At 56.5% G+C, this 12,139-nt stretch overlaps 1 protein-coding gene across 1 annotated transcript; it reads left to right on the forward strand.

Annotated features, from left to right (window-relative positions):
• The first annotated feature begins 147 nt into the window (after positions 1-147).
• On the forward strand, positions 148-4,473 carry Rrm2 (ribonucleotide reductase M2). The gene is made up of 9 exons (XM_005404407.2): positions 148-392; positions 873-1,016; positions 1,260-1,376; positions 2,186-2,319; positions 2,845-2,939; positions 3,038-3,171; positions 3,537-3,641; positions 3,725-3,838; positions 4,008-4,473. Exons 1-9 carry the CDS (start codon positions 219-221, stop codon positions 4,158-4,160), a joined length of 1,170 nt encoding a protein of 389 aa, XP_005404464.1. The 5' UTR covers positions 148-218; the 3' UTR covers positions 4,161-4,473.
• Positions 4,474-12,139: the final 7,666 nt, after the last annotated feature.

Genomic DNA, 12,139 nt, shown 5'->3' on the forward strand with positions numbered 1-12,139 from the left:
CTTCGCGCGGGTCCCGGGCGGGCGGCTGCCTCCCCTCGGGGTCTGGCCAGCCCGCGCGCTCGGCTCTCCCGCGCTGAACGTCACCGGGCTCGACCAATAGGAAGCGCCGCTTGCTGGGCCGCGGCGGCGATTTAAATTGCGCAGCGCGCGCGCGCGGGCGGCTCAAATCCGGTTTCCCAGCCGCCGCTTCTCCGTCGCCACCGCCGAGCACCAGCACCATGCTCTCCGTCCGGGCCCCGCTCGCCACCCTGGCCGACCAGCGGCAGCTGCAGCTGTCGCCGCTGAAGGGACTCAGCCTGGTGGACAAGGAGAACACGCCCCCGTCCCTCAGCGGGACCCGCGTGCTGGCCAGCAAGACGGCGCGCAGGATCTTCCAGGAGCCCGCGGAGCCGGTGAGGACGCGCGGGCCGGCCGGCAGGGGGCGGCCGGAGCCGCGTTGGGCGCCGGAGACGCGAGCGCTTTGTCTCCGCCGCTGCCTGCCCCACATCCCTTCCCGCCAAAGTGTCCCCCTCCGTGGGGCGCCCTGCTTTCTCCATCCGGGCCTCGCATCCGCCCGGGGGTGCGCGCCTCCGCTGGCCATCTGCCGAGGTGCTGTGGCAGCCCGCCTGCACCCATCCACGCGGCCACGCGAGATTGCTGTGTGAGGAATCGAACTCGGGACCTTGCGCTTGCCAGGCGGGTACTGTACCGCTGACTGTAAGCGCTGTAACCAGGCAGGCTTGTCAAGATCTCACTAGATAGCCCAGGCTGGCCTGGAATTCACGGAGATCCTACTGCCTCAGCCTCCCCCGAGTGAGTGCTGGTATCACAAGCGTGCAACCACCACGCCCGGCACCCTTAGGTTTTGTGGTTCTTTTCTCCCCCAACAACAGAAGAGTAAGGGACTTGCTCCCAGCGTGGAGGAGGAACCGCTGCTGAGAGAGAACCCCCGGCGCTTCGTCGTCTTCCCTATCGAATACCACGACATTTGGCAGATGTATAAGAAAGCCGAGGCGTCATTTTGGACGGCCGAGGAGGTGAGCCAGTTCGGCCCGTCCCGCAGGGTGGGGACAGCTTGTCGGAAGTGCACACGCATTCCTCCTGGGGTGCTTGCCCGCAGGGTGGGGCCGATCTAGTTGCCAAAGGGAATCCCGCCTTGAGTACAGTCGTCCAGGGGTGTGGTTGACCCCCGAGAAAATCTGGAAGGGCGTGTGTGTAGCCCCTTCTGGCACGCTCGTCTCTTTCTTTTGTATTAAAATCGTGAGCTTCTAAACTCGCAGGTGGATCTTTCCAAGGACATTCAGCACTGGGAAGCCCTGAAGCCCGAGGAGAGATACTTTATATCGCACGTTCTGGCTTTCTTTGCTGCCAGTGATGGCATAGTCAATGAGAATTTGGTGAGTTCGTGTCCCCCGCAAATCGTGAATTCACTTAAAAGACCGCAGTTGTATGCCTAGCAGCCGTTTTCGATTTCCCGGGCTATATACATAGGTGACTGGTAGCTTGGGTCGGAGTAAGGGGCGCTTCCTGTTTTACAGTCCACGCTGCAGTTATTTCCTCCTCAGCTCCCCCACCCCCGTGAAGGGGCAGTGCGGCCCATCCTCCGAGCTGCCACGTTCCCTCTCCCTCTGTGGCTTTGGTGGCTTGCGTATGTCTTATAAATCCTTTCCAGAATGAATCAATGAAATGTTAACAGAAACCTTAAAAATAGGAGAGAGCTATTTTCGGATTTGTAAATTGAGCACACATGATTTAAAATGTTGAGCTTTAACACAGAATTGTGTTAGATGTGTATAAAAGCAAACCTTCTTATGTGGGGCGGATACTAGGGATTGAACCCAGGGTCTTTGGACGGAGCCCCAGCCTTTTTGGGGGGGTACTGGGAATGGAACCCAGGTCCTTGCACTTGCCAGGCGCTGTGCCGCTGCCTTATATCCCGTCCCTCCCCCTCCCAGCTCATTTCTTACCTTTTACTTAAGTCATTAAATTGCCTGGGCTGGGCTCCAACTCGTGATCCTCCTGCCTCAGCCCCCAGAGTGCTGGGGTAACAGGCCTGCCCCGCTGTGCCGCCCAAGCAAACCTTTTAATGGTCCTAAGGAATGGAGTGCTTCTGCCAGCATCCACCCTCTCTGCCTTGCCTTGCCTTGCCTTGCCTTGCCGCAGGTGCTTTCTTAAATTTAACTTTGATGTGTTTTATCACCACTAGGTGGAGCGGTTTAGCCAAGAAGTTCAAATTACAGAAGCCCGCTGTTTCTATGGCTTCCAGATTGCCATGGAAAACATACATTCCGAAATGTACAGTCTCCTTATTGACACTTACATTAAAGATTCCAAAGAAAGGTGAGGGCTCAGGTGGGGTGCCTTGTCTTGGAGTTGCTAATCCTTACTTTAGTCCACGTATTTTAGTTCCTGGAGGGGTAGATATGAGTCTAGGTGATTAAGCAGGATGTCTGCGGACATGTCTAGCATTCACGGCTGTGTCTATTTGGAGCAGGGGACCGAGATCACATTCTTAGCTGATGCCTCAGACAGGCAGCATTGTGGGTGAGAGTGGTGTAGGCGCCCAGCAGGTGGGATGGGGTGATAACTGATGTGGGGGGGGTCACAGGGTGGAGGGTAGCTAAAGGTCCATTGGAGTTCCATATGATTATGTTAATTAGTGCAAGTCACAGTGGAAAATTCTGAGAGGAGCCGGGTGTGGTGGCGCATACCTGTAATCCCAGCACTTGGGAGGCTGAGGCAGGAGGATCATTGTGAGTTCGAGACCAGCCTGGGCTACAAAGGCTAGCAGTCTGGCCTCAGCCTTTTCACTCAGAAGTGTGGGGCTGGGTCCCCGACGCAGCTGACCTCTGTCTTGTCAAGCAGGGAGTTTCTCTTCAATGCCATTGAGACCATGCCCTGTGTGAAGAAGAAGGCGGACTGGGCCTTGCGCTGGATTGGAGACAAAGAGGCTACCTATGGTAAGGGCACCCAGGCCCCGTAGAGCTGAGCCTGGTTTTGTAACCAGGGTCACTGCGTGCTGCGGTGAGTCACTGGTGCGTCTCGGGTTGCCCCACAGGAGAGCGCGTGGTGGCCTTTGCCGCGGTGGAAGGCATCTTCTTTTCTGGTTCTTTTGCATCAATCTTCTGGCTCAAGAAACGGGGACTCATGCCTGGCCTCACCTTTTCCAACGAACTCATTAGCAGAGACGAGGTGAGCTCAGCTCGCACCCAGGGCATGGCTGGTAGACACGTGCTTGTGTTTCCTGAAGGGGACCGGGTGTCCATTGTGTTACGGCCACACTGAGTGTGGAAGTTCACATTCCTGTCACCAGCAAAGAATTAGGGTTTTTGTTTGTCTTATTTTGCAGTAGTGGGGACTGAACTCAGGACCTTTGCACTGAGCTAAATTCTCAGCACTCTCCATTTTAAAAAGTCCTTCATTTGAGGCAGGGTCTTGCTAAGTACCCCAGGTTGAGCTCAAACTTGGAATGTTCCTGCCTCACCTTCCCAGAGTGCTGGGATGACAGGCACCACCATGCCCGGCTTTGGGCATAAAGTGTCCTTGAACCCTTCCAGGGCTTGCATTGTGACTTCGCCTGCCTGATGTTCAAGCACCTGGTGCACAAGCCATTGGAGCAGAGGGTGAGGGAGATCGTGGTCAATGCTGTCAGGATCGAGCAGGTGGGTGAGCTGGCTGGGTCCCTCGAGCTGGCTGGAGGACTTGCTTCGTGCTCCTGGTGCTCAGAGCTGTGTTCTCTCCCTAGGAGTTCCTCACGGAGGCCTTGCCCGTGAAACTCATCGGGATGAATTGCACTTTAATGAAGCAGTACATTGAGTTTGTGGCTGACAGGCTCATGCTGGAACTCGGCTTTGGCAAGGTAAAGCACCGTCCCGGCCCTACTGCTGCTTTGGAAGTTGGTGTTCGGTATCTGTATCTCTTCATTGTTTTTTCTTTTGAAGTAGGGTCTCAGGATGTAGTCAGGATGGCCTTGAGCTTGCAGTGATCCTCTTGCCCTCAGCCTCCCTTTATTTATTTTTTGTATCTAGGTTTTCCAAGTGGAAAATCCATTCGACTTCATGGAGAATATTTCTCTGGAAGGGAAGACGAACTTCTTTGAGAAGAGAGTAGGCGAGTATCAGAGGATGGGAGTTATGTCCAGCCCCACGGAGAATTCTTTTACTTTGGATGCTGACTTTTAAATGAACTGGAGAAGTGCTCTTACTTTGCTGATTTTTTTTCCCTTTTGTCATTTAAAAAAAAATCAGCTAAAGTAAATCAACCAGCTACACCATGTATTGGCCACAGTGTTCATTAGCAGCCCCTGTAAAACTGTGTAGCTACCTCAAATCAGTTCTGTTCATTAACGATGCTAGCAGTGTGTCACCCAGGGAAAGGACTCTTAAGCCCAGCCACCTGGGTTCTTTGGAAGCTTGGGTCCTGCTTTGCAAGCAGCCGGCAGCCGCAGCAGCACCATAGCACTACGACTGGGGACCCGCCAGCTGACGGCAGGACTCAGCTTGGAGCCCGGGCAGGTCAGGGTGTCTGCCTCACTGCTTCCAAGCAGGCTGAAGTTTACTAGTGGTAGATAAAACCAGCACTTTACACACAACTGAGAAATGTCCCGCCAAGGGGAGAGCCTGGCATGCTTGGTTTCAACACCAAACGCAGATGTGTTGTACAAGGAGGGTAGCTAAGGTGACGGAAAGAAGGTAAACTTGTGCTGAGGGCATGTAATTTGGAAGCGTTTTAATGAATTGAAATACTCCACTTTTGAAGTCAGTTCTGGGCAAATCTACCACGAACATGGAGTGCCCAGAGGAGACAGTGTGGTTTCTCTTGGATGGCTCTCCTAAATGATGCTTTTACCGATTGTGTTTGAGTAGGTTATGTTGAGACTTGATCTATTTATAGTTCCTATGTCTTCAAGTAGGTTTTTTTTTTTTTTTTTTTTTTTGTCGTGTTTTGAGACAGTCTCACTGTGGTTCAGGCTGGCCTTCAGCTTACTTTGTAGCCCAGGCTGGCCTTGAACTCCAGTGATCCTCCTGCCTCAGCCTCCCGAGTGCTGGGCTTACAGGCGTGCGCCACCACGTCCGGCTGGGTTTTTTCTTTTTTACTATATGCATCCTTTTCAGATATTGCCTACTGTTCATACTTCGGAGAAAGTCACCCAGTAGTAATGAGACACTGCTCACTGTGATATAAACATTTGCCCAAATACATGTCATCTGGCCAATTCTCAAATGAGTAGAAAAGTAGTGGTGTGAAATGTTCACATTTGCTCCATTTGAATACTAGTTTTATTTTTAAATTTTTTTTCAAATCCTAGTTTTAGATGGAGATACAACTAACAGTTTCCAGGGCTACTTTTATTTAGTCTGCCTCTCCCTGGGGGAAGAGCCAAGATGTTCATGGGAAGGGGTGGGTGACTGACACCAGCCCCGGAACCCCCCAAGTTTACCACTTATGTTGGCTATTGGTAGTTGGACCCTGGCCAGGTTTCATTTATTGTATTATCAGTTTTTCAACTCATGTAGTACGAGACCTGTTTTTATCTTAAGTTATTCTTCCCTAAAGTGAGTAAACACAAGTTATGTGACCCTACACCCAACCCCGGGGAGCGCTAGAATGCAGCTTACCCTGCTTGTTGTGAAGCTCCATGTTGGCCTGGCTCTCGGGCTGTGCCGCTAGTTCAGTGCAGGGTTTCCTGCCCACCAAGACCGCCTCCTGCTCTGTTTAAAGGGAAACAGTGTTCAGCATAAAGCGTTTTGAAATCTCTTCAAATTGATTACTGCACAAGTGTGAAGTGATTAAAATAAAACTGTTCTTATGTCAGTTCTTTGGTAACATTTACATTTTAATTCAGGAAGTAATTTCCAGCAGGCGCAGTGGCGCACTCCTGTTATCCCAGCACTGGAGAGGCTGAGCCAGGAGGATCTCTGAGTTAGAGACCCTCCTGGGCTATATAGTAAGATCTGTCTTAGCACCCCTACTCCCCCCCAAAAAAGTAAATTTCACAGTGATTTATGAGAGTATTTGCTTTTGCATTTTTATTGAGACAGGGTCTCACTAAGTTGCTCAGGCTGGGTTTGACCTTGAGATCCTCCCGCTTCAGCCTCCTGAGTGTGAACCACCCTACAAGGCTAATCTGACATTAAAACAGAGTTCCCATAGTGTCCTGCCCATGTGCCAGAAAGCGTGCAATTCTGTGGCTCTTTTTCCACCCCACAGACCTATGGCTGCCAGTCCCAGTCCCTTTGTCCCTTGCCCAGCCCACTGGCCTGGATCCAGTTTCCGCCCTTGCTGCAGTTTCAGACTCGATCCTGCTAAGTCCAGCCTGGGTTCAACCTTGTCAGCCTCCTGTGGTGACAGCTCTGAGGGATCAAGCTGCTCTCCCCTGTGCTCCAGCAGGTTCCCCTCCAGCCTCTGCCCACTGGGCGGCCCAAACCCCCTTCCGACCCCCACCCCACCTCTACTATAGGTGTCACCCGCCCCAGCCTGGTAGGTAGAGATCTCGCGAGGCTGCTGTTCCTCCTGCAGTTGGGAGGGGGTGCGCGCCTCCCGGTGTCCTCCAGCCCAGCAGGCTGCGCCCCTTCCCCTGCCCGCTGGCTGTACTGGGAGTTTTTCTTTGGAGACAGGGTCTCTACCTCTGCTCAACTGCCCAGGCTGGGATCGAACTCAGCTTCGTAGACCGCTGGGACTACAGGCACGCACCACCTAGCCCACTGTTGGGGGCCCGCAGGGCTCCTCTCTGCTGGGCAGAGAGCTTCCGGCAGTAGTTGCCTCGCGACTTCTGCAGGACCCACGAGGTCATCTCGGCCCCGGAAGGGCGGCGGGCGGCGGGGTTTGTCCCCTGGGAGACCCCAGCGTCTGCTGTCGTTTGCTTGGGTGGCACGCGAGGGCACGCAGTACGACCACATCCTGATGTGTCTGCGACCTGCGCAGACTACGGGGGAGCTGACGGCTGCGGGAGAATCGGGAAGCCGGGAGGGATCACAGGGCGCGGCCCGGTCCACTTCGTGTGTCAGGGAGGTCTCGGGGTTCCCCCCTCACTATGGTGGCCCCCGCCCCGAGTTCCATTCTCTTGTGCTTCATGTGGGCTTGTTGCCACATGCGCTGCTCCCGACCCCGGCCTCGATCTGTCTCCCGCGCGGTTTGAGCCGCGTGCTTGGAGCAGGCCGCGGCCCGAGCCAGGCCCGGGAGCCTGGGGAACGCGAGGGCCCAAGGGAGGTGGCGTGTGGGGGCTGCACGTGGCTCCCGCGGTGCTGGACGCAGCCTGTCCCCCGTGGGGACGCGGGCCGCTTCGGATCCAGAGCTGTGGTTCCATCACTCAGACAGCCGCGTGGTGTCTGAAAGCCGCTTCATTAAATGTCGCATGGAATCAAAATAGAAGTCACGTCTCCCGGACAAAGCCCGCGGCGCGGGAGCCAGGCGTGGAACCGTAGCGGGCGGCGTCTCGCGGCGGTGGGGACTGAACCAGGCCAGCATCTGCCGGCACGTGTCTTCCCTCCCTATCCTCATTGCTCACATCTGACCTCCCTGCCCATGTGCCATGGGGTCTGGGGCATTTGGGGACAAGACTCACAGCCCCTCTGTGGCACCCCCAGCACGCAGGTTCACGGGCGGGGGCGGGGTGGGGGTGGGTGCCCACCAGCTCTGTAGCTCCAAGGTACCCCCTCCTCTCTGAGACAGGGTTTTGCTATGTTGCCCATGCTGCTGTCAAATTCTGAGCTCTAATGATCCTCCTGTCTCAGCCTCCCTAGCGCCGGGATGGCAGGCGTGCACTACTGAACCCGGCCGAGGGACAGGTTTAGATGCTGCAGTGTAAAGGTGCAATATGGACGGCAGGGGGCGTCTGAGCTCAGCTGTTGCATGTACTTGGGTTTTCCCAAAAGCCCAGGAGGGCAAGGGGCTGCCATGGAAGACAGACACAAAGGCCCTGTAATCCCAGCACTCTGGAGGCTGAGGCAGGAAGATTGCCACAGGTTCACAGGCAGGCTGAGTTACATAGTGAGACTCGTCCTGGGCTCATGACCCTTGAGGAGCGACACGGAGACAACTTAGGTCGGGGGAGGATGCACTTGTGAGAATAGCTCAGGTGTGCAAAGGGCCTGTTACAAGCCGGGATGAGGGGCGTGGCCCTGCCCTAGCCAACGGACGCAGGGACGCGCGCTGGCAGTGACACGAAGGGCGGGGCTGAGGAGCACACCGGTGCTGTCATCTGGGAAGGCTTCCTGAGGGGTGGCACTGGGCGGGGCCTGGGACAGTGAGTGTGAGGTGGACCCCTCCGCTCCCCTCCTGACCTGCTCCAGGACGGAGCTCCACCTCGCTCCTCCCTGATGAGGGCTCCTCAGATGCTGAGCTCAAAGATGACTCGGACCCTCAGAGCTCAGTCCGGGCTCCTGGGACATCTCATCCGCGCGCCGCACTTGGAGCCCGATGTCATCCAGGGAGCTCAGCTGAATGCCTCTGCTCAAACTCTAGGCCCAGGCAGAGAAAGGGACATCACCAGCCCTGTCCCGTCCCTGCTAAGGGCCATCACCCCAACCCTGAGCCAGGGATGAGCCAGATCGCTCATCTGTGCCTGGCCTGGGCTCCCCCACAGTCCCCGGGGCTCACCGTGTGGCTGCGAGGGGCAGGAAGTCTTTCTTATCGCTGCAGAGAGCCCTCCACTGCAGGAAGCTCCCGACCCACACTGGCAGCACTTCTGTTCTTAGACTTATGAATAACCCAATCAGAGGGAGTGAGGAGCTCCATTTTATTTACTCTGTAAACCAGCTCCACCTGGGGGACGGAGGTGAGACCCATGATTTCCATGTCTAATGTGGGATCTTAAGTGCCCCGCTAGCCTATTTATTTATTTATTTTTAATTTTAATTTTTTGTCTTTTTGAGACAGGGTCTCACTATGCAGTTCAGGCTGGCCTTGAGCTCACTTTGTAGCCCAGGCTGGTCTCGAACTCGCAACGATCTGCCTGCCTCAGCCTCCCGAGTGCTGGGATTACAGGCATGCACCACCACGCCCAGCTGGCCTATAGAATTATTAGGCTTTCTGAGACAGGCTCTCGATGTGTAGCCCAGGCTGACTCCAACTCTTGGCAATCCTCCTGCTTCAGCCTCCCAAGTGCTAATATTACAGGTGTGCTCCTCCACACCCAGCTGTTCCTTCTTAGGGCTCCAGCTCATAGCTTATAAGTGGCCCAGCCAGGATTTGAACCTGAATTTTTCCTACCCTCTACCCTCCCTGCCTTCTGGGGATTTGGCTGAGGGCTGGGGCCATGGGTGCATCTTTCCGACCCGGTCTTCCATAGCTTCCTCTCTAATCAGCAGTCTTCCGGAGCCCTTCCTGTGGACAGAGCTTGACCAGCTCGGTTATGTCCTCCTGGGCTTCAGAGCCTTCCACCCCTAAGTGTCCTTCTGCAGGATGAGTTAGATGACAATCGCGGGGGTCTGTGCTCGCTAATTTCATTGTGTGTGTCTAGAGTAACAGGGCCTCTCAAGCTCATTATGCTAATTTCGCTTCACTAACAAGCGTCCTAAGGTGGGCCTCCCAGTGCTTCCTGTCCTGTGCCTGGAGGGTCCCAGCAGCGGGCTCCTGGCAGGAAGCTGGGTCATCACTGGTCAGTGGGGACCACGAGCGCCCACGCTGACCTTGACCCCAGGCTGGCAGGAGAGCTCGGCCTGGATCTTCGCAGTCAGAAACCGAAGGAGCTGTTGGCCCTCCGTCGCGTGGGCCTGTGGACGGGTCTTTCTCCATACTCACAGCAGCCTGTCGGTTTCCAAGGGCACCATGCCCGCCCGCGTTTTTTACTCTGGGACTTCCAGGCGAGGCAGGGCAGGCGACATTCCCGAGCGCATCTGGCTACCGCTCAGGTATGGCCGCTTTCCGGGCGGGTGCAGGGAGGAGCTGGACTCAGAGGGGTTTTCCACAGCGCAGCTTTACCAGTACGACCAGGAGCTGCCGGCGCGGGACGTACAAGTTTCCCGAGTCAGGGCTCAACAGTGCTCGAGGCTCTGCGGGCCGCCAGAGTCCCCAGATCGTCACCTCCGGGACACAGACCCCTCCTGCCCCCGGGTGGCTCTCCGGGCGCTCCACACCCTGCAGGAGCTTCGGTTTCCCCCCAGCTGCTCCTCTTCCGGGAGCCTCCCTGATCGCCCCTGCGTACATCTATCCATGTCCTCGCTCCCTGGCTTCCTGAGCCACACTCTGAACACCTTCCAGACCAACAGCCTCTCTTGATGGCACAGGGAGGCCTTCGGGAGCAGGGCCAAGCCTGGTCCCCGAGCGGACATGGCCTCTGCTGCGCGTGCGCCACTAGGGCAGTCTGTTCACTGCGCGTGCGCCAGAGGGGATGAGCCCCTCACTGCGCACAACGCCGCCACTGGGGTGCGGTTTCCTGCGCAGGTGCCGCTGGGCGGCTGGGACCCGGCTCCTCCCCGGCCAGTGAGTGGGGCGACACCGTGCTCATTCTCCAGAGGGGCCAAGAGGTCGAGGGCCCGCCCTGGGGCACAGAGCTCGGAGTGCAGGGCCCCTGCAGACCTGTGGGGCCCTGCGCTGGCCCGGCCGCCTGTCCGATCCCGGCTCTCAATGCCGGATGCAGCACTGGGGGGCATCGGGTGTGTGCAGAGTGGGACAGAGAAGTGCAGAGCACAGGCCCAAGACTCAGGGACTGGTGCATGGCAAACCTGGACCCTGCCGTCTTCGGCTGTGGCTGTGTGTCATGGGGCCTTAGCTTCCCCACGTGGAGGGGTCTCTTCCTTCCCTGTCCCCGGAAAAACTGCAGGCCGTGCGTCTCCCAGGCCGCCGGGGGTCCCGCAGTTTGGCAGGACAGCCAGCTCTCCAGCTGGCAGGAGGTCCCCACTGTTCCCGGCTGAGGTGACTGGCTGTGCATCTCAAATTAGCCGGAAGGTCAGCAGGAGGCAGGAGCACCTGTGGGCTCAGCGGAACCTGGCCTTGCTGTGTGACCTCTGCCAGGGTGTCCGCCCTCTCTGGGCCTCAGGCAATCCATCCTTTTCACTTTTTTCCATTACTGGGGGTCAGGTTTCAGACTTTCATTTTCGGAGAGTCTCACTAAGTTGCCCAGGCTGGGCTTGAACTTGCAACCCTCCTGCCTCTGGCTTCCAGAGTGCTGGGATGACAGGCATGTTCCATCAGGCCCAGCTTTAGTGAGTCCATCTTTAGGGTGAAGCCAAAGGACTGGGCCCTCTAGCCAGAGCCTGGTGGCTTGGTCAGGCCTGGGGGTGTGAGGGTGGCCCTGGGATATTGGCACCACAGCGGGTCTCAGGAGACAGGTGGGCTCAGCCTGGCCAGGAGCTCCCGGGGAACACTGCTGCTGGTGGGGACAGGGCAGGAGCCAGGCAGGGGTGGGCAGTGCGATCCGCGCAAGCAGGGCCTGGGGGCCTGAGCTCATCAGCTAAGAAGGTAATTATGTGTGAGCTTTGTTCTGGCACAAAAAAGCTCTCAGAGACCTTCCAAGAGGCGCTGCTTCCTGGCTGATTTGATTTTTTCAGAGCTGGAGTGTGAAAGTCAAGCTGAACCTGCCTGATTGTGCCTGCGAAGGCGAATCCGAGAGGCCGCTCTTGGAAGGAAACCAGGACAATTAGTCTGGGCTTCAGGGAGGGGGGTACAGGCTCACAGTGGCAAATGTCAGCCAGTTCCCAGGGGAACGCGGAGCGGAGTGGGAGAAAGCAGAGTGCTGGCTGCCTGCAAGCTGGTAGGGAGACAGAGGGTAGGAGCTTGCCTGTGTGAGCCCGGGAAAGTCCCATGGCTCGGGCCTCAGTTTCCCTGTCAAGTGAGCAGGCAGAGTCCTGTGTCTGGGGCTGCTGGCCGGCGCTCTCTGCCTTCTTGTTTTCTCCCACAGGAAAGGAAATGTTTCCAATTCTGTGCCTGTTCGAGCGTCCACGGCCAGGAGATGAAAGCTCGGAGCTCAGCCTTGCCTCTTCGCAGAGCTGTGACTTAAGGGTGCTCTTTCTTTCTTCAGGATCTGAATCAACTTCCTGTTGGGTCAGAGGTGCCATCCCCTGCCCTGCCTGGCACTAGGGAGGTGGCAGATGCTCCTTGTCCTTCCTGAGACATGGGGAAATGGGGGTCCCTATAATCTGTCCATAATCACCAGTGTGCACGTGTGTGTGAGCGTGGGGGACTATTTTGCACCCTTTTTTTTTTTTTTTTTTTTTTTTTT

Source organism: Chinchilla lanigera, unplaced genomic scaffold (genome assembly GCF_000276665.1).
Source record: "Chinchilla lanigera isolate Chin_1 unplaced genomic scaffold, ChiLan1.0 scaffold00086, whole genome shotgun sequence".
Classification (NCBI taxonomy): Eukaryota; Metazoa; Chordata; class Mammalia; order Rodentia; family Chinchillidae; genus Chinchilla; species Chinchilla lanigera.

What these genes read in the sequence shown, in the direction of transcription:
- Rrm2 (XM_005404407.2), top strand. Translation starts at nt 219, where the DNA reads ATGCTCTCCGTCCGGGCCCCGCTCGCCACCCTGGCCGACCAGCGGCAG. An exon ending in AACTCATTAGCAGAGACGAG is followed by an intron (nt 3,172 to 3,536) that starts GTGAGCTCAGCT and finishes GAACCCTTCCAG; the next exon opens with GGCTTGCATTGTGACTTCGC. An exon ending in TGGAACTCGGCTTTGGCAAG is followed by an intron (nt 3,839 to 4,007) that starts GTAAAGCACCGT and finishes TTTTGTATCTAG; the next exon opens with GTTTTCCAAGTGGAAAATCC.